The sequence below is a fragment of the Boleophthalmus pectinirostris genome, unplaced genomic scaffold (assembly GCF_026225935.1).
Source record: "Boleophthalmus pectinirostris isolate CB_2022bp ecotype Guang Dong unplaced genomic scaffold, ASM2622593v1 HiC_scaffold_1, whole genome shotgun sequence".
Taxonomy (NCBI): domain Eukaryota; kingdom Metazoa; phylum Chordata; class Actinopteri; order Gobiiformes; family Gobiidae; genus Boleophthalmus; species Boleophthalmus pectinirostris.
The window spans coordinates 22,147,687-22,173,523 of record NW_026570970.1 but is presented as its reverse complement, the minus strand read 5'-3'; the positions used below and the strand labels follow the sequence as shown (position 1 = coordinate 22,173,523).

Genomic DNA, 25,837 nt, shown 5'->3' with positions numbered 1-25,837 from the left:
ACCTCTGACGTGGTAGATTTCTCTCTTGTGTATCTCATGGGCTTAAATGGATCTGCAGCAGAGCCCTGGCATAGAAGAGGATATATTATGGCTAGCTTTGGGTTCAAAGGTGAGTCATTAGATGTCCATAGTGAAACCATGACAGAATAAAATGCACATTACCAGAAAATAGAACTGCGTTAGTATACTATGGAAAGCAGAGGTATTAACTTTTGCTCTTTTCTCATTTCTTTTCCTTTTAGAGCTCCTACAACATTCTTATATGTGCATCATCATGACATAGACATCAAAAGTCCTGTACCTGATGTTTACTGTCTTAAAAATTACAAAAACACAATTAGTTCATATCAAACATATTAAACTGTTTGCAGTGGTCCATTCAAAGCATCCTAATTATCAACCTAATTATTGACTTTCAGAGGCCAGAGCTGAGTTTGGCCACCAGTAAAACTAACAACAACTACCATGCTAACAGCGCACTTCATGATACCATCTCTGGTACTGTACTAAACTGGTTCAAGTCCTATCTAGAAGACAGGAAGTATTTTGTTGAAATTGGAAACTGTGTCTCAGATCACATGGCCCTGACCCGTGGGGTGCCTCAGGGGTCAATCCTGGGCCCCCTGTTGTTCAATCTCTACATGCTGCCATTAGGCCAGTTAATAAGCAGCAATAATGTGTCCTACCACAATTATGCAGATGACACTCAGATCTACGTCTCTCTGGCAGCAGGAGACTATGGACCAGTGGAGTCACTTGGTCACTGCATCCAACAGATCAGTGTGTGGATGCAAAACAACTTTCTCCAGCTAAACTCTGACAAGACTGAAGTCATAGTGTTTGGTCCACAGAAACAAAGGGACAGTGTCAGCAGTCACCTCCAGTCTCTCTCTCTAAAACCTTCAAATCAGGCAAGAAATCTAGGGGTAATAATGGACTCAGACTTGAACTTTAACAGCCACATCAAATCAATAACATCTGCAGCCTTTTACCATCTAAAAAAACATAGCAAAAATCAAAGGTTTACTGTCTAAAGTAGACTTGGAGAAACTTATCCATGCGTTTGTCTCCAGTAGGTTAGACTACTGTAATGGTCTGCTCACTGGTCTCTCTAAACGAGCTGTGAGACAGCTGCAGAACATCCAGAACGCTGCAGCTCGGGTCCTTACTCGAACTAGGAAGTACGAGCACATAAGTCCTGTGCTCAGGTCTCTGCACTGGCTTCCTGTGCCTCAGAGAATAGACTTTAAAGCAGCTCTGCTTGTGTACAAGTCTCTCCATGGCCGAGCACCAAAGTACATCTGTGACATGTTAGTGTCATATGAACCATCTCGCACTCTGAGGACCTCAGGGACCGGCCTCCTGCTGGTGCCCAGAGTCAGAACTAAACAAGGGGAGTCAGCGTTTCAGGTTCATGCAGCTAAAACTTGGAAAAGTCTTCCTGAACATGTGAGACAGACTCTTCTGTGATGCTGTTTAAATCCAGGCTCAAAACATTTCTGTTTAACTGTGCATATGAACTGAAAGGTTTTCATTCCGCACTCTTCTCTCCAATTTATGTCTCTCTTTTTTAATTTTAATCTTCATGATTATTTATGTTTTGATTTGTTTTTATTATGATTTTAATGTATTTCTTATTCTGTAAAGCACTTTGAATTACTTTGTGTACGAATTGTGCTGTACAAATAAACTTGCCTTGCCTATTATGACTTCACTTCTTGTGGCCATACAGGCTTGTCAAAGCCTGGTCCTGTCAGATCTCAGAAGCTAAACAAGGCCAGGCCTAGTTAGTACTTGGATGGGAGACCACTGGGAAAACCAGGTGCCACGGGGGGGTGCCAGTTGCAAAAACTATCATTGTGTCCTTAGGCAAGGCACTTCACTCACATTGCCGAGTATGAAAGTGCAGTGTGCCTGAGTGATGGTGGTGGTCGAAAGGGGTGATGGCGCAAATTGGCAGTCTCACATCCATCAGTCTGCGCCAAGGCAGCTGTGGCCACAATGGTAGCTTACCATGATTATTATTATTATTATTATTATTATTATTATTATTATTATTATTATTAACAACAACAATGACAACAACAACAACAACATAATAATAATAATAATAATATCGGACCTTAAAACTGTAACTGAAAAATGAATCCTATGTTTTTACATTTTATTTCTACTGCTACTACAAGATACAGCTAAAGGAAAAATATAACTTTGGGTAGTTCTTTTTCCTTTGTCTTCATGGTCGAAGTGGTCCACAGAGATTTTGTGGTTTATATTGTAACTCTATAGAGCCAATGCTGTTGTGGTGAAGAAAAATGTAGTTTCTTGTAATAAGGAAAATAAGCCAAGAAACCCTTCCAGTAAATGTCAAGAGTTGGTTTTATGCAACAAATTGAGCATGTATGAATATTTATTTCCTGAAATAAAATGTCTCCTGTTGTTCCCTGTTAACTACACATGCTGACAGCCCATAAATTAATTGACCACATACTGCCTCCTTTTATAAAATGAAATGCCTTGACGCCCACAGGCTAAGTAAACAGTATCGAGCTGTGTTCATTATGTCAGGAGTCATTAATTTACAACCTGCTGTATACTGAAAGTGTTATCGCCAACCTGGCAACCGTGTTTGGAACTCATGATTTCATCTCATAGGTAGACTCCAAAACCAGTCAGCCAAAACCTTTATTTTTCAGCATCATGCCCGCATCACCAGGCAACCAGAGTGACATCATTTTGTGTACTGATAACATCCTCATTAGTCTAACATTGTCCAGGATGCAGATTCCAGCTAAGCATCTCTAGCTATCTTCAATCTATTATTGAGAGAGGCATTTTTTATTCTCTGTTTTGAATAATTACTCATGCATGTAGACTAAAGAATCCCCAGAGGTACACACTGAATGATTCATAGTTCACACCATTGACCGCAGTTGTAGTAATACCAGTGTCTATCCACAGGGCAAAACAGTAACGTCCATTATTCTAGCACTGGCGTACCTAGACCAGAACTGTCTCAACATAAATATGACAAAGCGGGGGTGAAAAAGAAAATCAATAAATAGTAGATTAAGTCAAAGATTCTACAATCCTCAGTTACTTTTTATTAAAGGCACTGACTTTGTACAGCTAACTCAAAAAGTTATTAAACTCATCAAGTCTGGATACAATAGAGATACAATTCAGAGTTATAAAACCAATTTACATGTAAACAAGTACTTCACGGTAAAACAAAAAAGGTTCAGAATAATTGACACTATGACAGACTTTTCATTAAAATAATCAGATTGGTAAAACCTGAATGTTTTAAATGGGGTGTGTTTATGTGAAGTGTATGTGTGTGTGTGTGTGTGTGTTTGAACTAATTTGCTATTCATCTAATAAATATGAATACATACATTCAATTACGATGAACCAAATCAATAGAGGGTAAGTACAGCACACACACTGTCTTTAAAGGTCCTGTATTAGGCAAAATTGATTCTTTTGAGTTTTAAGCCATGTTATAATGTTGTTATCTCATCAAACACGTATCTTGAGTTGTGTTTTGTTTAATTCACACATGTTTGAGAAACTCTTTATTAATAATCTGCCTAATTCTCCAAAGCTCAAAATGCTCTGTTCCACCTTGATGTAAACAGTTACCTTTTACCTTTTGTTCAATAAAGATGTGCAATTCCAGGACTGAAGGACTGCAAAGTTGTATGGAGTTTAAGAACACAGTGGAGCACTTCCTGTATTACCACATGACATCACAAGGTGGAACAAAGTGTTTTCTGTTTGAGAGTGTGGTTGTGCGTGTGTGTTAAATATATGTGAATGTTTGCGATGAGGAAACAACATTATAACACAGATAACATCAGAAATTAGCATAATATATGGGCCCTTTAAATGAAATAACAACACTTATACACAGCACATGTATAAATGCAAAACCTAATATAGATTTAATTGAAAACATGCTAATAGTAATGCAATTGTAGAGTGCCATAAAGATAAATGGTCCTGTCATCTCAGTGAAAGTAGATACAAATGAAAGCATTTCAGTGGAGGCATCTAAAGAGTGCCAAAGTTAGCCCTATTCTCAGTACAAAAGTGGACAATATGCAGTGAGGAGCTGCAGAACCCCGGTGAGACAGTGGAGGTGAGTGAGGGGGAGTGATGAGTGGTATGTTAGCAGATTGGATCTAAATGTGAGAAGAAGAAAAAAGTGCCTGGAGGCTGGTGTCCGTCCAGGAGGCTTTGTTTCACACCTCCCTGCTCCCTCTTCGCCTCTCTCTCTCTCTCTCTCTCTCCATGCTCAAAGATGGAGAGGTTATTTACATTTTCCTCTCATCTCTCCAGCTCCTCCAAAGCTTTGTGATGTGTGGAATGATGATGGAAGCCCTGGTACACAGAAATGGCAGCAGTATCAGAATCTTCACCGCTGCCTTGAGTGAATGCGTGTGCTCCAGTGTGGTTCTTTGAAATGTACAGCAACAGGAAGCTCTCTGCATCCGACCAGCCTCCTACTGTACTTTGTGTCTTTTTCCTTCCAATAAGATGACACACATTTTTGTCATCCGTTTGTCATGCAGCCCGGCCCGTAGAGCTCCTAGCAGTACTATTAGGCACACTATGTCCGTATCTGTGGCAAATGGCATCCATTAAGAGTGTGATTTCAACATCGCCAGTGACTGGAGAGTTCTGAGGGCGATGTCACACTGAGAATCACAGTTCCTTCCAGCTTTGAGTTTATTCCATTGGGAAAGATTTATTCAGACTCATGTTTCAAGTCTTAGTGTTCATATGGAAAGGCAAGATATGGTGGCCTGATTCAGAAAGGTGCTTGGTTTCACTGATATAGCAGGAGAGATGGATGATCCAATCACAGCTTCTTATTTGTGGTACTCATCTCTCAAATGTGGACGCCATCTCCTCTCAAATATCCTCGAATAGGCAAAGAGGTAAATTATCATTATTCTCTACTTTGCCTAGACGTTCAAAGCCTGACAAAGTGAAAGTAAAGTGTTTGCAGTCATTCTTTATTTCACTGGATAAATCAGCCTTCTCATATTCTCTATTACCTACATGTCTTACCAGTGTTGATGGCTTTTTTAAAGATTTGCTCTACTTCACATCTCTGCTATTTCATTCTTTATTTTAGCAGTGTTTTCACACATTTGATAAATTTTATTAAAGGTTTTAACTAAAAACTATTTATGAAATACAGTCAACATAAAAATAATATAAAAAGGTTTGTTAGCACAGGTTACATTTAGACTTGTCAGTAGGGGTAAATTGACAAATATGAAGAGGTTAATATTGCTTTGCAGTATCCTGATATTCTGGCACTGCCTAGAGGACACTAGGATACAATACCTTGGCAAAGTAGATTACTGATACTTTACTATGACATCACACTGGGGGGGTTCTACATGTTCACACGTTAGATACATAGCCAAAATTTTTAGGATCATCTGAAAACTCAATATTTTTTATTTATTTTTATTTTTTCAAGATATTTTCAGGGGCCTGTGGTCACCACTCTCAGTGCTTGGGTGCTTGCTGCCATGGGCCCACACAGCTTGCTGCGGAGCTCTTGATGTGTGCGCTCGTCATGATGGCGAGCAGTTTGTCTGACTCTTTGGCATGTGTCTGTCAAAGTCTTTGGCACTCTTGTCCAGCTACAAAAACACATCTGACTCATGTCTTGCCTGTTTTCCTGAGATCTCAATTACGCTGTCTTTGGAACCAACTCTTATTCAGTGACCTGTGAAATGAATCTTATAATTTATTTTAAAGCAAATGTCAAACTGAACTAATTTATTAAAATGTAGGCTTTAAACAAATGTACACATTTGCTATATTTAAAGGTGCATTGTGCAACATTTGCCTGAAATGTTCCATGGTATAAGTTATCATCTAGTATGTGTTCATTATGGATGTTTCTATTGCTCAAATGCATGACCTCTTTCTGTAAATGGGAGATTCTCCACAGATCTGAACTGTATTGTAGTGTAGTGCTGTAACCTGCTTGTCTCCCTTGTGATACTGTAGATAGGTTTAGTCTATACTGTGGAACATTCTAGATAAAGCAATAACATTTCCATAGAGACAAACAGGTGACAGACCCTCCACTTGAAAGTTTATGCAGTGCACCTTTAAATCATGCTTCCCTTCATCAACAACAGACCTGTATGGCTTTTATATTAGCTGGCCCTGGGCCAACTCCCAGGAGGTATTGTTGCTTGTCTTTTATTTTACTACCGTACACATTATGTTCATTTAATTATGGATCTAGCCAGTGCTACTAGATCGAGCTAAGCTAAAAGCCCTTGGAATACCACACAGTTAAAGTGCCGTCTGTTTATTTTGACACAAACAGACAATGAGTTTCTCTGATTGGTTAATTTGCTTGCCAGTCACACTCATTGGAACTCAGAGACAGGATACAGCTCCAGACTATGCATCTTTTTATAGCAGAGTGAAAGTACGTAGTCTTGGGTGGCAAGGCAAGTTGAGGAGGTGAGGGAGAGTCTAAGGTGGCTGGTAGTTCTGCTGCTGTGGTACAATGAGGGTTGAGACAATTTGTTAAAATGTCATAGAAGGTCAAATAGAGTTGGTTTAGAAGTGAATGGCACAATGTGATTGACAGCAGCAGACAATACTCCAGATCAGTAAATAGTTTTCCTGCTGAATTTAAATTACAGATTACTTTTGTTTATATTTTTCAGAATCAGAATGACTGTTATTCATCCCCAAGGAGAAATTATTTTCATTACAGACATGCAGCTGACAGAGTTATCAAATAAAGTTAAGAAAGTTTAAATAAAATAAGTCATTTCAGTATCTTAAATAAAAAAGTACAATAAGTATAATAAGTCTTATTAACAAAAATAAGCTTACATTTGATCTTGATGTAACACCTACTGGATCTACAGGTCACTTTAATAACAAAGCAAGCCAGTCAGTGTGTGGCTCTAACAGCCATTATGCAACTTTTATTACAGGTAAAACAAAACGTTAAGGTTGACTGGTATGAGAGAGGTGGAGATGCCACTGCAGGGGTGAGACTGGCGTAAAGGAGACATGGTACAAGTGAAAAACAAACAAGATTAATGGAAAAAATAAAATAAAATTACCACAACTGAAAACACTCAACTGGATTGATGTGGAAACATGGGTTTCTCCCATCTTCAGGAAGAATAGCTGATAGGCCAATTAAATTCAATAAAATGCAATCAATATGGAGATACTGTCCCACTTTAATTGCATGCTTTTAACTGTATGTTTTAATAGTATTTAACTTGTTTCTGTTGTTGTAAAGCAATCTTGAGTGTCCAGACAGGAGCCTAATAAATACAATTATAATCATTAATCATATTAATAATTACGAGTGGCACCACCATCAATAAGTATAAATAAGGTCACCCTTTAAAGTGAGCCCCCTCCACACCCAACTATCTCCCCACCCACTGCAGAGCTACAGTGTATAGGTAATAGTATAATTTGAAGTAAAAACTCATAAAAAACAGCAACCAGCACTGAGCCCGTAAACACAGTGCAGTTAATATAAAAATTACATAAATCACAATTAAACAACAGGATAAAGGTTAAAAGCATTCATCCACAGTCTGGACTGTTAGGACTCTTTAAAATGATATTTACAAAGTACAAATTAGTCTTTCAACAGCAATATTAAAATATAAGAAGTGGGAGAAGAGGAAGTGAGCTGGTGCACCTCTGACCTTTAAATGATCAGCTAAGCTTGCCACATTAAATTATAGAAATATAGCACCCCTTTACATCTTTACATACAGTTTAGAATATGAGATATGAATATAGGAATATTGCAAAAGAATTGTACACTGAGACTTCTACAGCACAGAGTTCAGCAGTTTGGTGGTGGCAGGAATCATTTCCTGTGTCTCTCAGTAAAGCAACGTGGCCATAGCACACTATAGCTGAACAAGCTCTTGTAGCTGACCAGCACATTGTGAAGTGGATGGGAGAGTCCAGAATAGTTCTGAGTTCGGACATCTTCTTGTCTGACACTAGAGTCCAGCTCTTCCCCCAAACATGGCCACCAGCATCATGATCTTATTGAGTCTATTCAACAGATTGCTGCCCCAGCAGACCACAGTGTACATGATGGCACTTGTCACCATAGACTTATAAAACATCTGCGAATGTCAAAGTACCCCAGCCTCCTCAGAAAGTAGAGACAGTCCGGTAACAGTTTGATCAATATTCTAATTTATCTCAAATCGAGACATGCCCATTTTGAGGGAGTGATGTGGCCATTTGAGGCTGTGATGAACGAGTCTTTTACAGCCTTCTTCAGGGAGCAGTAAACATCTAATGATTCACATAGTTTAATTGTTGAGGAAATAGCTGTGGATGTGGTCCAAGGACTGTTTTTTATATTCAGAGTAATGGCTGAAGCGGCGGGCAAACATCTGGTGAGGTACAGAAAGTGTTTACCTACATCTGTGCAGTCTGACAGGGAGCACCCTTCTGCTTTTAATGTTAAAGTGCTGCTATTAAAAAGCTCTTGAGATCCAGATTACACTGCTCCCTTTGTGTAACAGCCCATTGACTCCACAGAACAAATATAGTACCTCTAAAGGATCATCCCTATTAAATTTGTGATTAATCATCAGTGTTACATCATTTAAAAACAAAATGAACACAGGCTTAACATAAGAATGGTTCCATCAAATATTGGTATAAGAGTAGCAGTATAATCACACAAGTATTAGAGAACATTTAAGTAGTTACGGCTGCAACCACCTCTATTACCAACACTCAATTATACTAAGAACCAAAAGTACTTACGATCCACTCACCACATATGGTAAAAGGACTCTTTAGAAAATTCACTTCATCCTACAAAAATACGTTATGTTTACCTTTGCAGATGGCTCAACATTTGTAGTCACTCTCCCATAGTCTCTAAGTGATTTCTCAGTATAAATTGAAGGAGAGCTTCTCAAGGCTCTTCATTAGAATGTCATTAATGATTGAAGTGTTTGTTACCTGTCGGGAGTCAGAGGGCACCTTTGCCACACAAACACACAGGCTGAGGCAGGCTCCACTCACAGAAACAGAGACATATTTGAACACATGAATGCCACAACTTTTAGAGCTTTGAAGTGAATATGAAGGGAAATCAATGCAAAGCATTGATCAAAAGCCTGAGCCAGTTTGGTGGAAGCAGCTGTAAATATCTATTGTTCCCAAAGGAGCATTTCTTCTGTTCTTGTACCCTCTGACTTGAGTTGAAGCTGGAGCAGAGGAAATGGGCTTTTCTACCAGTCTGGGCAGATCTGACTTTTGTTTTCCTCTGGCACCACCCAGTGGTACATTTATCCAAATTAAATAACTTGGCATTTAAAATTAAAAAAAATAATAAATACATATAAAAAAAAAATAAAAAAGAAGCCTATGTCAATTCTTAAAAATGATAATACTAAACGATAATTGAACTTTTTTTTCCAGCTCTCTCCAAACCATGACTGAACTCTGTGTATGATCCTGCATGAGGAGGAGCACTAATGTTTTTTAATATTTATTGATAAAAAAAAATTTTTATACATATATATCATCCAAAATGTAAACTAAAGTAAATGCTTAGAGTGAACACTCTACAGTGCTCATGTTGCAAACAGTGCTGTCTTACACTATATATCTGACTATGATTTTATGTATTTGCTGCTGGGTTGGTTTGTTTTTGTTTGTTTTGTTTGGTTTTTTTTTTTGCTTGCTATCTTGTGCATATTCTTAAAACTTAATCCAGAGAGTAAATTTAACTGTACCAGATAATGATCATACACTGATACTTATCCCGTGTTTTGTTTGTCTCTGCCTCATGTCTTAGTCCCTTGTGTATTTCTCAGGTTAAACAGCTGTCACAATGCTGCCATCTATTGCCTGGGAAAGAAATGTATATTGTCTTATACTGTACACATATTTTCATGTTTTATTTTCTTATAAAATTATTAAATCACAAAAATGAATAAAAAAAAAAAACAACAACACATATTTCAATTGTGTATAAATAATGTTAAAGTAATGAGTGTCTATCTTACCCAATATCTAACAATCGCTTAGAGTAGATTTCACAGTACTTTGGCTTCACATGAGTCAGTCTTGAATATCTTAAAGGTCAAAATCATTTTTACACTTTTCCTGAACCAGGGATAGCAGAATACATAGATAATGGGATTAATACATGAGTTAAAATATATGAGCCAAAGTTCAGCCTCTCCTGATGATGCTCCAAACAGGTTACTATCTGCAGCCACTGTGAAACAATAATATGGACAAGAACATAAGAGGAAGATGATAACCAGAAGCCCCAAGGTTTTTGCTGCTTTCGTTTCTTTTTTCTGAACTGTCACTGCCACTGGCCCCACTGTGATAGATGAGATTTGAGATCGCATTGCACGAGCTTGGGAAACAGCTACTACAAATACTCTTAAGTACAAATATGTAATGACAATTATCGGCGCCAAAAATGTCACAACCAGATCCACAACTCCCTCTGCGTAGTTTACAATGAGCACACACTCTCCAATGCAAGAATTATATATGTCAGGTTGTCCAAGTAAGTCTCGTAATATCCAGACAGCATGAATGGTTGAAAATATCCAACATAGAAAAATACACAGTTGGACACGCTGTACGGTGACTTTGCTGGTGTATAACATGGGGTCGCATATGGCTATATACCGATCCACGGAAATAAGGACCATATTTCCAACTGAAGCGCTAACTACAAGAAAGCTAGAGAAGTTATTGAGAGCGCATGCAAAGTCACCCAAGTACCAGCAGCCGTGGTAATAAAAGATCTGGAAGGGCATCTGGAGGAAACCAACAAGGAAGTCTGACACAGCCAGAGAGAGGAGGAGGAGGTTAGTGCAGGTGTGGAGCTGCCTGGAACAATACAACAACAATAGAATTATATTATTCTATTTGTTCTATTAAATTATTTATATGATGCATAGTCAAAGATGATAGACATTTCTGACTCATGTGAAACAAGAAAATACACTGGCCACTAGAGTGTCATTGATGGAGCAGCTAGTTTGACATAAATCATAGTCTAGTTCAAGCAAGAAACCAACTATACACCTAAATAAATACACAAACTCACCTAATTTGTATGTACAGTAAATCCTTATTTTGTACTGCATTATTTATATGCACTATATTTATATTTAAAGTAAATGTGTTGCAATAAAAAATACAGATTTGTTACAGTTTGTCCAAATGTAATGTGTGATAAGTGATCAGAGAGTGCCCGTGCCTGAAGTGGGCAATGGAGACGATGACGAGCAAGTTCAGAAACACAGTGATCACAGTGATGGAGGAGAGCAGAGTGTAGATGACCGTGGCCTCTGATTGGTTGCGTGGGATCTTCCTGCAGGAGTTGTTGGACAAGGGGAAGCACAGATCTGCTTCATCTGGTTTGTCCATGATGTTTCAGGAAGAGCAGCTCCTCCTCATCGCTCTCATCAGTTTGATTTTATCCAGCTCTCTCCGCCCCAAACACATGCGTCATTACATCATGTTCATCAGACCAATTTATCTTTGTGGAAAACTACCATCTGGCTCAATATGTATGGAGCTGCTTTGCCAAGCCAGTCTCAAATTCTGCAACAGAATTTCATCTCTGACTGGGTAGTCAATGGGCTTTTTAGGCAAATACCATATTTACAACCAAGGTTACATATTTTTCCTATACTTTATAAAGACATACACACATGTCTGGTATGGATTTCTGCAGAATCTATAAACAAAGCAATAAACTCTGTAGATCTATGGTATTAAAGAAATGTCTCTCTCATCTGAGAAACAATACAAATAATCAAAACATATAAAAAATATTAAATTGGATGGTTATTTCATTTGTTAAGGGTTTGGATAGAGACATATCTGCATTCAAACAGGAAATAGGAGGGATTGTCTTGTCAGGCTATTTCAAGGGATTCTCTCACTGAATTAGTAATTGTATTAGTAAAAAGAACATAAGTTCCTTTAACTTAAATAGAAAAAGCAGACACTTCACATAAACCGAAATATACCATAAGGATTTGAAACTACAAATAAAAGTTTTATAAGCCCCTGTTCACTTATGAAAAATACAGAATAGTTTTGTTCTTTATATATTTTTTTATGATAATAAGCTTATGGGGGATTTTAAAGCCAAGTTAGACCATCTATAAGGCACACCAATCAGTAGTTCATCATTTGTTTGATGGTTTTTACCACACTTTTTTGCCCAATTTAATTTGCAATTTGCTTCTCAGGGAAGCGTGACCCAACATTGTCTCTTCTCTTCATTGTCCTCCACAAATAATGACATCCAGTCCACAAAACTATGCTATTAATATCCAGTTTGAGTCATTCTTTGAAAGTAAAAAGGCCAGAGTAGTTCTTTACATGTGTCTGTTTACATCCACACAGCTCACGGTTCGAGGTGAAGCTACAGATTAGTGATAGTCATTCTACTTTGTGTGTACCTTATCGACAATCGTTTATGCTTTAAAATCATCATGTATCTGAAGTATTGCACCACATTTCACAAATAATAACAGTTTTGACTTGTATCTAAACTAGAAGTGCAGTGCTCTGATCTTTAGAACACTTGCGAGTCTCAAAGCAATCGTTTTACTGTAGACAGGAAACTCACAACTTTAAGGCCTGTGGTCCGCAGCCATATCCTGCTGCTGTCTTTGCAATCGGAGATTTTAAGTCTCACAAGATTCTCCTTGTGTCTGTGGTGTGCGCTTTTTGATGCACAATTAAAAATCTTTTAAGATGGAAAAATCTAGTGTGCGGTGACCTTTAAACATAAACAAACCAAAAGTGAAGAGTGGATAAGTCTACATGGACCCTTGAGTAGTTTAATTAAGAAATAATTCATTTTAAAAAGGCTGAATAATGTAGTAGAAGAACAGGTCCCCAAAGGTTTGTTGGGAAAAAATGACACTGTAAAAATACACTTCACTTTTATTCTCTTTCATATAATAACCCTAAAAAGGCCATATTCTTGCGGTTTACAAGCTCAGCAAGGCCTCTCAAAGTGCCACACTGTAGTCATTATTCATTCACTCCACTGCTCCTGTAACTTCATCTGCCCTGAGGTAGACTGATGGAAGCAAGGCTGCCAATCTGCACCACTGGCCTGTCATGCACATGCCACTTTCACGCTAGGCAAGGTAGGTGAAGTGTCTTGCCTAAGGACACAACAAACACAAAAATAATGCATTTTTACAATATGTTCATTTCACTGGAGCCTGGCTTCAAAATCTGAAGTGTAACAATGTTTTTGATAGCCCTCCAGAACCACGGGTAACAAAATGCATAGATGATTGGATTTATACAGGAATTAAAATATATGAGCCACAGCTCTAGAGCCCCTGAGGAGTTTGTGAGGCCATAGTCAAATAACAGAGTAAAAACGTAATACGGACAAGAGCAAATGATGAACATAACTATGACCACACCCAGGGTCCGTGCTGCTTTGAGCTCAGATTTCTTGGCCCCTGAATGCTTCACTGACACAGATGTAACTTGAGAGCGCAAAACTCGAGCCTGAGTCACTGCCACCACAAAGACTCTCATATACAACACTGTTATTACACTGATAGGTGCTATAAAAGTCACAACTAGGTCAAACGCTGCTTCAATCTCATTCACAAGAATTACACATTCTCCATAACAGGAATTATACATGTCAGGATGCTGGAGGAACTCTCGAGACATCCAGATGGCATGTATTGCTGAAAATAACCAACAAGAAATCACACAAACCTCCACACGTCTATAGGTGACTTTTGTGTGGTAAAACATAGGGTCACATATGGCAACATAGCGGTCTATAGATATCATTACCATGTTTCCCACTGAGACGCTGATCACTAGGAAGCTAACAAAGCCATACATGCTGCATACAAAATCTCCTAAAAAGAAGCAACCATAATAAAGGAGGATTTCCATCGGCATCTCCAGGACACCCACGAGCAGGTCAGAGACGGCCAGAGAGAGGAGGAGGAGATTGGTGCAGGTGTGGAGCTGCCTGCAAGAGACAAATTTAAATCATAATTATATAATCAGAAAAACATGTTATTTGCCAAGATGTCTATAGTTTTCTAACGGGAATATTTAGTTAAAGGGAGCACATATAGGGTTTTTGAGTGAAAGATGCAAGTAAAAAATTGCATTATTGTTGAAAACATAAAAGTTTTACTTCTTTTTTTTTTTTTTTATGTGTATGCTACTCAAATGACAAATGACAAATTTACATCCTTTAAGATGAGATTAATATTGATTTTCATTTGAAAGTGTATATATATATATATATATATATATATATATATATATATATATATATATATATATATACATATATATAAAACATTTGTTATAATTTTGATTATCATGCGTTTGGAGTAATTAAGCAGAAATCATATAAATCTTAGAATACAATGAATATAGCATTTACATATACATTTACTAACATGAATATTACAATCAAAACATACTTTTAAACAATATTCTAAATTAATACATGCAAGATACATCAGCCAAATACTCATACACCTGCAAACACATAGCTAGAATACACTGAACTTTGTTGTATCATGACCATTATGACTGAAAGTGTGTGTGCAGTGACTGGTCTCTGCCTGTAGTGGGAGATAGAGATGATGACCAGCAGGTTGAGGAGCACAGTGACCAGGGTGATGGTGGTTAACACTGTGAAGACTAAGGCTGCATCTGGGTTGGAGTGCACGATCTTCTTGCACGAGTTGTTGATGAGAGGAAAGCACAGCTCGTTTTCTAGTGTCTCCATGGTGTGAGAGAGAGACAGAAAGAGGAGAGAGAGCTCAGACCCCTCTGTCACATGGCTTTTATAGAACCAGTATCCATCCACAATGCAAAAACAACAAGGGAACACCACTCAAGGGACTGAATTATACAAAACAAGTCAAATATTCTTTCTGCATATATGAATGATAGTGTAAAAATGCTGCATCTATTCATTATAATTGTTACCTGCATGCCCTTTGCCCAGTGCTGTGTAAACAAATAAATGCATTCATTACTATAAATGCAATCTACATTTTATTAATGTTTATTAACTACACATTATAATGGCATTCCCTTATCATTACTTAATTAGTTTAACCATGTTCATGTACTGTGTTGTCCAGCAGTGAGGTATTTTTTTTTTCCTGTTTTTTTATTCATTTATTTTTTGATAAATGATCAAGTGTCATTCTTAGTGTAATGTTCTGTATTTCAGCATAAGATAAGATCAGATCTACACATAAAATCTACACATAAACTGTACACAGAATCTTGCCTTAGCAAGCAGTGTTTACAGTTCCTCCAGTTCCTAAATGACACAATTTGGACTTGAGTCTTTGTTTTGAGTTAAGCCAAAAAAGCTCCTATAAAAGATTCTATTAGCTATTGTCATAATTTTCTTTTAATTAGCTTATTATTTATAATATAATATGAAATACAATTCAATACAATACAATGTCATATCATATTGGCCAATATATTACAGAAAATTTGTGACAAAGAAAGTATTTGTCTATCTATAGTTCACTGATGTGTATGATAGCACAAAAACTTCAATGATGAATTAACAGGCCAACACCCAAACACAGTTCACAAATGTACCTTGGATTTAATTGTCATTTTCTTTTTGGTAAGATATTACAAGCTCTCTCTCAAGTAGATACACTGGTCAGAATGTATTTATTTCTCAACTCCATGACCTGAAGTAGGACACACTCAAAAACCGATGACTCAATATAACTCTTAGAGAGAGTTTTTATTGTATATATCATTTCCATCTCATTCATTTAACATACAGTAAAAACATTGGTGACTTCATAGTATGTTGCTCTGTCTGGAGTCAGGCTGCAGAATCTGAAGCGTTACAATACGTTTTATACATCTCCTAAACCACGGATAGCTGAAAGTGTAGATTAGAGGGTTCAAGCAAGAATTAAAATAGATGAGCCATAATTCTGCATTTCCAGACGAAGCCCCTATCTGGTTACTCTCCGCGGCGACTGAAAAGGCATAATATGGACACGAGCAGAGAAGAAAGACTATAATAAGCACTCCCAGAGTTTTAGCTGCTTTCATTTCAGATTTCTTTGCCATGGCTCCTGAACGCTGTAGAGCTACGGAGCCTATATGAGATCGCATGGCACGGGCCTGGGACACTGCCACAGCAAAAACTCTCAAATATAACACTGTGATGACTGTAAATGGGACAATAAATGTGGCCACGATGTCCACAGTTCCTTCTGCATTGTTCACTGCAAACACACACTGTCCAATGCAAGAATTATACATATCCGGCTGTTTAAATATGTCTCTTAGAATCCAACTTGCATGGACAGTAGAAAATATCCAACACAGGCTTATGCAGACTTTTACCCGCTTTATGGTTACCTTTGTCGGGTAACATAATGGATCACAAATGGCCACGTAGCGATCTATTGATATAAGCACCATGTTCCCTACAGACGCACTGACAGACAGAAAAGCAGAGAAGTAATAAACAACACAAGTAATGTCACCGAGGAACCAACAGCCTCTGTAATGGAATATCTGGCAGGGCATCAGAATTGAACCAACAAGGAAGTCTGAGACGCCCAAGGAGAGGAGGAGGAGGTTGGTACAGGTGTGGAGCTGCCTGGAAAATAAGAATGTTGCTGTAAATGTCGTTTTACTACACCTGGAGTTTTTGAAAAAGCTTTAAAACTGTCAAAATAAAAAGTATTCATATTTTTGGATTGCAGTTTAGAAATACATATAAAATGTTGATTTATTTGTGCCTGAAGTGGAAGATAGAGATGATGACCAGCAGGTTGAGGACCACTGTGAGTACAGTGACGGTGGACAGGAGGCTGTAGATCAGTGTGGTCTGTGGCTCAGGATGCAGTGTCTTCTTGCAGGAGTTGTTCAGTGTTGGAAAGCAGAACTCGAGTACCAGAGTGTCCATTGTCAGAACACTGACACCTCCTGAGTCTGAGAGAGGAGCGCTTTGTATATATTTTGAGACTCACTCCCCACCCTGTTTATCTCCAATGGTAACTACCTGCTACGTCATTTCTGAGAAGTCAGTCTGTAACTTACTGAACAATGTGCTGATGTCAACTTTAAACATGGTGGTTGTTGTTGTGTGCTTGAAATAAACACAAGCAGATCATTATTTTCTATGTTGTTAATTGTAAACCATATTGAGTTTGACTTTCTGTTCAGAACTGTTTCTCTGCTGCTGGCCCTGGGTGGGTGGTTTTTGGTTTTTTTTTTGTTGTTGTTGTTTTTGTTTGTTTTTTTTGCTTGTTTGTTTGTCTTTTTTAATGACTACTAATCAATTTTTATATGTATTGGTGTACAAGTCTGAGCCTTTGGTAAATGGTCAAAGCCAGGAAACAAACCCACAACACCAAGGGGGTAATAACCACATGCAGGGCCAGCCTCACCCATTAAGTAAACTGATCAGCTACTTAGGCTCCTAACATTGGGGAAAAATAAATAAATAAATAATTTGCATGCAGCTCATAGACACTATAATACATGTTTTACCTTATTGTTTCTATTTGATGTGTTCCATGTGGGATGTGAATTATCGGAGTTAAACCTTAAGTGGTTAAATGTTGAGGGCCACCGGTACAAATTTTGCTTAGGGCCCCCTGAACACTCTCAATTAATTATAATATGCCCAGAGCAGGACCTCGGGAAGACAAGCAAACACTTGGTGGAAGCTAATGGGGATCCAAAAAAAAAAAGAATAAAGGAACTTATACCTATTTTTGATGCATTGAGGCATTCAGTAGCACATTATTGTCACGGGGTCTGTTTTGTGGTCTTCACAGCTGTGAGTTTGGTTTGAGGATTACAGGGTCATGCATTTACATTGTATATGGTGTTAATGAAGACTCAATCCAGACCCAGCTTGTCACAGAAATATGATTGTAGATGTCATCATTCAGACAGTGGGCTAAGGTATTATAAAATAACATTATTATAACAGTGAATGAAAGCTTGAAAATCCAGTGTGTACAGAGGGTGACTATATGTGAAATAATGACAAAATAATAGGCACATTTAAATGCATAAAACCTAAGTATGAAAGAAGTGCAGTTGTTTTTTCAAGGTTTAATACATTTATTTCACATTACCATAAGGATGTTAAAGTACCCTGCTATCCCTGGAGTCGGGCTCTAAAATCTGCAGTGTTACAATATGTTTTATAGACTTTCTAAACCATGGGTAGCTGAATGCATAGATGATAGGGTTTATACAGGAGTTGAAGTAAATGAGCCACACCTCTACATCTCCAGAAGAGGGGTCTACTTGATTGTTTTCAGCCGAGAGAGCAAAAGCATAATAAGGACTACAACAGATGATAAAAACTATGACAAGCACTCCTAATGCTTTAGCTGCTTTTAGCTCCAATTTCTTTGCCATTGTCCCTGAAGGATTCAGAGCTACAGAGCTGATTTGAGATCGCATGGCACGGGCCTGAGAGACCGCAACAATAAACACTCTCAAATACAGCACTGTGATGATTGTTAAAGGAACCACTAAAGAAATGAATATGTCGGCAATTCCTTCTTCTGGATGTACTAATACAAGCACACACTCACCAACACATGAATTAAAGGAGCCCGGCTGTTTGACAAAATCTCTCATTATCCAACTAACATGAACAATAACAGAAATCCAGCACAGACAAATGCAGACTTGAACACGTCTGGTAGTGACTTTAGAGTGGTACAGTAAGGGATCACAAATGGCTATGTACCTATCGGCCGATATAAGAATCATATTTCCACACGAGACACCAACCGACAAGTATCCACTGAAGAAATAGACAATGCACAGGATGTCACCAAGCAGCCAGCAGCCCTCATAATAGAAGATCTGGAAGGGCATCTGGAGTGATCCAACAAGAAAGTCTGCCACGGCTAGAGAGAGGAGGAGGAAATTGGTGCAAGTGTGGAGCTGCCTGGAAAATAAAAGAAATAACTGACAATTAATGGTTCAAAGTAGAAGTGGGAAATATATTGAGTTAAGTTAAACAGATGTTTCAGTAACATTCATTAACATAAAAACTGTAAGCAAGCATCATAATTTTACAGTCAGACAGCTTTAGCTTTAGGTTTGTATGATGAAAAATATTATCTGATAAAAAAAAAAAAAAAAAGCAAAACAATAATGATAAAATGCACAGTTATTTGTGCCTGAAGTGGGTGATGGAGATGATGACCAGCAGGTTGAGAATCACAGTCAGGACAGTGATGGTAGACAACAGAATATAGATGACAGTGGACTCCAGCTCCGGGTGTGGGGTCCTTCTGCAGGAGTTGTTGATGGTTGGAAAACACAGATCAGCCTCATTAGGTGTTTCCATGATCTGATATTCTGACACAAAGTTATCACATGGGTATAGCTTTATTTATAGTAGTAAGACGTAACTCTCCACCCACTCTCAAAGACAAAAAACTGTACGTCATATTCAGCAATCTCTGAAGTATGTACTACAACGTTTGGGAAAGAATGGACTACATCTACTAATCTAATAGCTGTTGGTTTAGACTGTGCCTAACCCAAGCCTATGATGCCACTTCATGATTGACCTGCTACATTTCTGGTTCAGAACATTATGTTATTGTGGCATTATGCAGTTTGAACCTTTGTTTTCTTCAGGTCAATTAGTACCACTAGAGCACACACTATAGCGCCTGAGTTTCACTTCCCTGACCTCTGACCTCACTTCTGCAGTAGCTGCATTACACTCCTCACTCTAGCCTAGTGCCAATGTTTGGTAGCTTCCACTCTGTTTTCCACCTTGCTGATATCTCTGTGCCTGCTCTGTTGTCAGGTACTATAAGCAGCTTACAGTTAGTATTTTACAGTTAGTATTTTCAGAGTAATATCTGGCGCTAGTAGAACATTGTTTATAGAAAAATTGCAGGTGGTTGAAGGGCCACTGGAAGTAATTTTTAACAGGTGGTACTGTGAAAAAGTTGTTTTTTAGGCCTATAAGACCTATTTAAAATACATTTAAATATAAACAATTAGATTTAATCATTTTTATTTTTTTTTACATATGCACTTTAAGATAGTCTTTGACAATTTAAGAACAAAAAAATCTCCCTTTCGCCACCAGGGGATGCTGCAGCACCCCTGTTTCCCACAGCCATGTGTGGTTGTGCTTGGCTGGGTCGCCCCTTGCTGCTTTGGGCACCCACACTATGTGTTTAGTGCCTGATAGATTAATTCACACTCTTACATGTTTAATGTAGGTTCATATTTTCAAGTAGTAATGTGGTGGTGTATACCAGGACCAAAGCAATGGTGTGTCCACTGTTGTTTTGACATCTATTGTTGCCTGAGAATATGTCTCCATTTCTGTCTCTGTTCGACAAACAACTGCCTTTGAAAATGGATCTGCATGAACATTTGAATGAACTGAGCATGTGTCCTCACTCTTTTTGAAAATGATTTGTTACCTATTTAAGCCACTAAGCAGAAATAAAATATTTATTTATACACACAAACCTTACCAAGGATAAAATAAATATATATTGGAACCTTAAGCTGTCTCACCAATTATGTGCGTCTTAAAAAACAGTTGTACTTGCAAATCCTGGGGTGGCATTGTTAGTTAGTTTTATAGTTAGTCCTTTTTTTGTTGTATGTTAACCATTTATGTTATCCCTCACAGTGCCACAATTGGCGTTGTCGACAGGACGGTTACAGCTTAAGTATTGGGGTTTCAGCAAAAATGTAGACTACTTGTCTTACAAATCTACAGCAATGTGAAATAGCTATTTTCCTTCTCATGAACATCTGACAAACTGGTGGTATCGGGGTGGGGTACCACTTTCATACTAGGCAATGTGGGTTAAGAACACAACAACAGTTTTTGCCACTGGTGCCCACTGTGGCACCAAGAATTCCTAGTGGTCTCCTATCCAAGTACCAGCTTAGCTTCTGAGATCTAGTGAGATCAGGCTTTGACAGCGAGGTTGGAGGTATCCTGAAAGCTCAGTATTCGGTGCCTTCATTGGGTGACTCATACCTCATAGGTTCAATTCCTGGGGTGGAGCTGTTTCTTATGTTAGTTTTATAGCTAGTTTTAGCAGCTCAGTTTTTTTTTTCTTGAACTTGACTGACAATAAACAAAGTAATGACACCAAAATGTATATTCAATGTTTTATTACAAATATTGTTATGCAGTTTATTAAAAAGTCGATTGTGTGTGTTTGTGTGCGTGTGTGCGTGTGTGTGGGGGGGTTCACAACTACACTATATATAATACATTAAATATTGTCAAAGTTTATTTGATGTCTAAAACAAAACTATCCTTTAAAAAAATGCATACTTAACATTATTTAATTCACTTAAAAATGATACTGTGAAATGCCTTACACCCTGCGATTGGGATGTTCGTTTGAGGATTACAAATGACACTGATAATAAATTCACTATTCACATTTATACAGATCAATAAAACCTCACATATTGTCTGCTACTTTCCAGTCTCTGGATCCAGGCTTTAATATCTGCATTGTCAGAATGAGTTTGATTGACTTTCTAAACCATGGATAGAAAAATGCATAGATAACAGGGTTGAGACATGAACTAAAATGAACCAACCAAATCTCCACGTCAACTGAGGAGGCGTCCACTGCAGTATCCTTACCCACCAGACTGGGAACATAGTAGGGACAGAAACAACACAAAAAAACAACCACAACTATACCTAAAGTTCTGGCCGCTTTAAGTTCCTTCATCTTTGCTGTCACATTTCCCAACTGTGGCATGGTTACAGATGAAATGTGGGAACGCAGTGCACGGGCTTGCGACACAGCCACCACAAAAACCCTCAAATATAAGATGATGATGATGAGGATAGGAATGATAAAAGTGCATACAAGATCAATTGCACCAGATATGTTATTAATAATAACCACACATTCACCAGCACAAGAGTTGGACATACCAGGATGTTCTAACGGATCATGCATTACCACTATTCTGTAAAGGATAGATAGAGACCAACACAGTAAAACACACAACTTTGTCTTTTCCGTGGTCACTTCGGTGTAGTAGTTTAAAGGGTAACATATGGCGATGTATCGATCAAAAGATATAAGCACCATGTTGGCTACTGATACAGATTTGATGATATATTCAATAAGGTAGTAGGTGCTGCAAACCATGTCGCCAAGATTCCAGCAACTTTCAATGTAAATGATTTCAACAGGCATCAAGATCAGGCCCACTAAGAGGTCGGAGACAGCCAGGGAGAGGAGGAGGAGGTTAGTGCGAGTGTGGAGCTGCCTGCAGAGAAAGCACAAAGTTAACTTACCAGGCCCATTGAAAACATGCATGCAAAAAGTCAGTAATTTTAACTTTAAATAAAAATGGCCAAATGGTTTAGAATATTGAGATTTGAGAAGTTTCAGATTTTTGTTCCTGAGGAAAAATAATCTCACGGAGAGATTTATGTATGTATTTATTGCTCATGCCATTTCAGTTTGTTAGCACCATTTTTAGGAAATAAATGAATAATGTAAATACAGGTTCAACAAATCTGTGCATGCATTGTTAATACTGGCATGAACAAAAGTACATGAAGAAGATACGTCTATGCCATATGCATATTCCTTCACAAATCAGCTACGAAATAAACATAAATGAAAGGAAAAAATGCTAGTAGTGCCCTAAATTTGAAATAAAATGCTACTAAAAGCAGAGCCGATGTAAAATATTCATTGAAACTATTTGATATTAGAAAACAACTTTAAAAGCAGTTACAAAGAAGAAATGGTTTGTCACATCATTATTTTTTAAGCATATCAGCCACCAGCCTGGACACACATTAAGTAATAAATGAACAAAAAGTGTAAAGATACTCATAGTGGTGAAGAGAAAAGCTACACTATTTGTGTTTTATAGACTCATAAGGAGCATGTCTGCAAAAATAAAATCAGAAGCACATAACAACTATTCAATAAACCCACCCACAGGAACAATTTACAGACCATAAGAAGTCACAGCACAGTTTCCACCCAAATCAATGCCCTATTTGGGACAATTACATTAAAAGTAGTCTGGGATTAACCTGAAATGAGCGATGGAGATGATGACAAGCAGGTTGAGAGCCACAGTGATGACAGAGATACACGACAGTAGCACATATTTGATCATGGCCTGCACATACGGGTGAGTGGGCTTCCTGCACGAGTAGTTCAGGTGAGGGTAGCAGAAGACCTCTTCTTTTTGGTCCAGGGCGCCCAACATGGTGAGATACAGAGGAGAGGCGGAGGAGAGTCCGATGCTCTAGAGGAGAGTGTCCACTAAACACTGGCTTATATACATATTCCTCTGACATCAGCTAGCATGTGTGTTGGCTAAATGAGTTCTTTGAAAACAACTGAGCTCCATGGAGAATTATTGTGAATACCACCAAATCTCTAAATTGGTCCACAATATTTGGCTCAGCTGCAAAGGCTTACAAAGTATTTACAACAGTACTAGAACAGATAGCCAGTACCCACATCATCAGGTCAATGTAGTGTCCCTATTTTGACTTATGAAACCGTGAGAAGCTCACGCTTCATTGTTGCCACAGCATGAGAACTTCACCGTTTCTCGGATTTTTTTTTTTTTTTTGAGCAATTTTTTACAGCGTATGCACGCGTATTGTGTATTACAGGCGGGTAGTAATTACACACAGGTGGGTCAGGACTAAACCAGGTCTAAACCAGGACTAATCTTGGACTTAAGAGAGAAAACGCCGAGCAGTTTGTCTGCAAAGCGCGATCGGGCAATAGACTATTATCACGCTGATACATAGTACTTCCGCATTCAGTGATCTTTGTGCACGCCTACTTCCGGTGAACTGTCACTCTGGATCCATGGATTGAACTCATGATGGATGAACCGAAGTTGTTTACATAGACTACATCCCTTATAAATTTACTGAAAATATCCTTTTCCGACATACATCGTCTCATTGATCAACATTGAATCACAGCCCGCTCCAAAGTGGACAACGGACACAGTTTATTTTTTGAAAATTTCACCTACTATGAAGGTGAGTGGCTACTAGCTAACATAACTTTACAGTTGCCGATCCGACATACCATCACTCCGACACTGACGTGTTATTGTCAGAGTAGCGGCATTTCCATTTTTTATCAAACGTCCCTGCACTCCGACATTTATCCTTTGTTCGGAGTGGCAGAATCCTATTGTTGAAGGCGCACCACTGTGCGTAAAGATCCTGGTACTGCGAGTGCAGCCGAGCTACAAGGGACAGATGCGTAAGAATTTGGAACTTTATGAATGAAGAGGTTACGGGGCGTTACCTGACACTGCAGGTGGAAGCGCGCGGTGACGAGCATTCGGCTCAAGGCTCAATGATACGGCCAAGCAGAGAAACTACGAAAAACTGAATTGTGTGACAGTTTGGACATTTTTGTGAATGGACAGGAGCAGGAGACATTCATTACCTGTTGGCAAAGACTAGGGCGCACGAGAATGCGCTGTAAAGCTCAGTGTGTTGCGACAGTGAACTGGTGCCGGGCTCGCAGTCAGATAGAGACACTAAAAAGATCAATGATTTAGGAATCTGGATATTTTCATGAATAAGGGCTAAAATATTAGAATTATACCTGGTCATAGAGGACAGAGCGGCTTACACAGGGTCCCAGAAATGTGTCGGTCCCTTATAAACTCATAAAAGTTTATAAACTCATAGAAGTTTATAAAGAGGCGGCTGCGGCGCTCATTCTCCTAGTGCGCGCACTTAAAGTTGCGGACTTTTACGCACTCGTTAACCTGGCACCTCCACGCGCTCTCACCTGCAGGAGGTCAGGCGTATGTGGCCCCCCTCTCGTGCCAACAGAGCAGTGTGCGTAAAGCTCTGCGCACTCTAATGGCACAGAGCTTTACGCCAAATACCCTCCAATACGGGATAGCGGTTCTGTCTCTTGTTCTCTCTCTCATTCAAGATTAGTCCTGGTTTACTCCTGGTTCATTGGTGTCGGAATGGGGGCATGTCGGGGTGGAGGGTTGTTGAAATGACGGTATGACAGAGTGCGGGTCTGTTGGAGTGACTGTATGTCGGGACAGGGGTTGCCTATGCTTTAGAACAGGAGGGGTAGCTTATGCTAACGTCAGTTTGGTGTATGGATACAACATACCCAACAAAAGCAAGAGTATTCATTTTTAAATGAGGCTAAGTAAATTCCCCCATGTCATTTGTATTCTGAGAGGAAGAACGTTCGCCTCTCAGTTTCAGTCAGCTAACGTCGGCATATGAGTGTCTCTTTTGCTAGCGCGTAAAGGAGAAAAAAAGTCCGCTTTAACCAGGCTTTCTCGGTGCTTTGTTTTCTCAAAGCACCGTGATGTTTCGGACTTCAATGGACTTTACGATGCTATGAGAAAATAAAAAGACAGAACGAGAACACCTGTTTGAAACTGACTTTTTTTTTTCCTTTTTGTGTCTGATACATTTGTCCTGCTCCTGCTGTGGAGCTTTAACTGGTCCCAGTAACTTCTTTTGCCAATTATAAAGCTTTAACAAAGTATTTACAAAGAATATGCATTGATCCTGCTGATTATTTCATAATTTAAAAGAGCAGTGACCTCTAGACATCGTTTGAGCCATTGCTGTTGTTGCGCTGGAAGTGGAAGTTCACAAAGTAGATAAACCCCACCCACAAAACCCGGAAGCGTGATAATAGTCTATTGCCACGTTTAACTCCGTGAGGTGCGGAGCTGAGCCGGT

General features: G+C 38.7%; 5 protein-coding genes and 1 pseudogene across 5 annotated transcripts; 1 reads left to right on the top strand and 5 right to left on the bottom strand.

Annotated features, from left to right (window-relative positions):
* The first annotated feature begins 1,716 nt into the window (after nt 1-1,716).
* On the top strand, nt 1,717-1,834 carry LOC129409127 (5S ribosomal RNA; annotated as a pseudogene).
* An 8,269-nt stretch (nt 1,835-10,103) lies between these two features.
* On the bottom strand, nt 10,104-11,463 carry LOC110156056 (trace amine-associated receptor 1-like). Its single transcript, XM_020920241.2, has 2 exons — nt 11,294-11,463; nt 10,104-10,920 (listed from the first exon to the last, which is right to left on the bottom strand). The coding sequence occupies exons 1-2, from the start codon at nt 11,461-11,463 to the stop codon at nt 10,104-10,106; spliced, it is 987 nt and encodes a 328-aa protein (XP_020775900.2).
* A 1,797-nt stretch (nt 11,464-13,260) lies between these two features.
* LOC110156055 (trace amine-associated receptor 13c-like) lies at nt 13,261-14,845 on the bottom strand. Its single transcript, XM_020920240.2, has 2 exons — nt 14,679-14,845; nt 13,261-14,068 (listed from the first exon to the last, which is right to left on the bottom strand). Exons 1-2 carry the CDS (start codon nt 14,843-14,845, stop codon nt 13,261-13,263), a joined length of 975 nt encoding a protein of 324 aa, XP_020775899.2.
* A 1,052-nt stretch (nt 14,846-15,897) lies between these two features.
* On the bottom strand, nt 15,898-17,023 carry LOC110156054 (trace amine-associated receptor 1-like). The gene is made up of 2 exons (XM_020920239.2): nt 16,857-17,023; nt 15,898-16,714 (listed from the first exon to the last, which is right to left on the bottom strand). Exons 1-2 carry the CDS (start codon nt 17,021-17,023, stop codon nt 15,898-15,900), a joined length of 984 nt encoding a protein of 327 aa, XP_020775898.2.
* A 1,193-nt stretch (nt 17,024-18,216) lies between these two features.
* Nucleotides 18,217-19,441, bottom strand: LOC110156053 (trace amine-associated receptor 8a-like). The gene is made up of 2 exons (XM_020920238.1): nt 19,272-19,441; nt 18,217-19,036 (listed from the first exon to the last, which is right to left on the bottom strand). Exons 1-2 carry the CDS (start codon nt 19,439-19,441, stop codon nt 18,217-18,219), a joined length of 990 nt encoding a protein of 329 aa, XP_020775897.1.
* Nucleotides 19,442-21,551: 2,110 nt separating this feature from the next.
* On the bottom strand, nt 21,552-24,449 carry LOC110156052 (trace amine-associated receptor 13c-like). Its single transcript, XM_020920237.2, has 3 exons — nt 24,414-24,449; nt 23,165-23,382; nt 21,552-22,380 (listed from the first exon to the last, which is right to left on the bottom strand). Exons 1-3 carry the CDS (start codon nt 24,447-24,449, stop codon nt 21,552-21,554), a joined length of 1,083 nt encoding a protein of 360 aa, XP_020775896.2.
* Nucleotides 24,450-25,837: the final 1,388 nt, after the last annotated feature.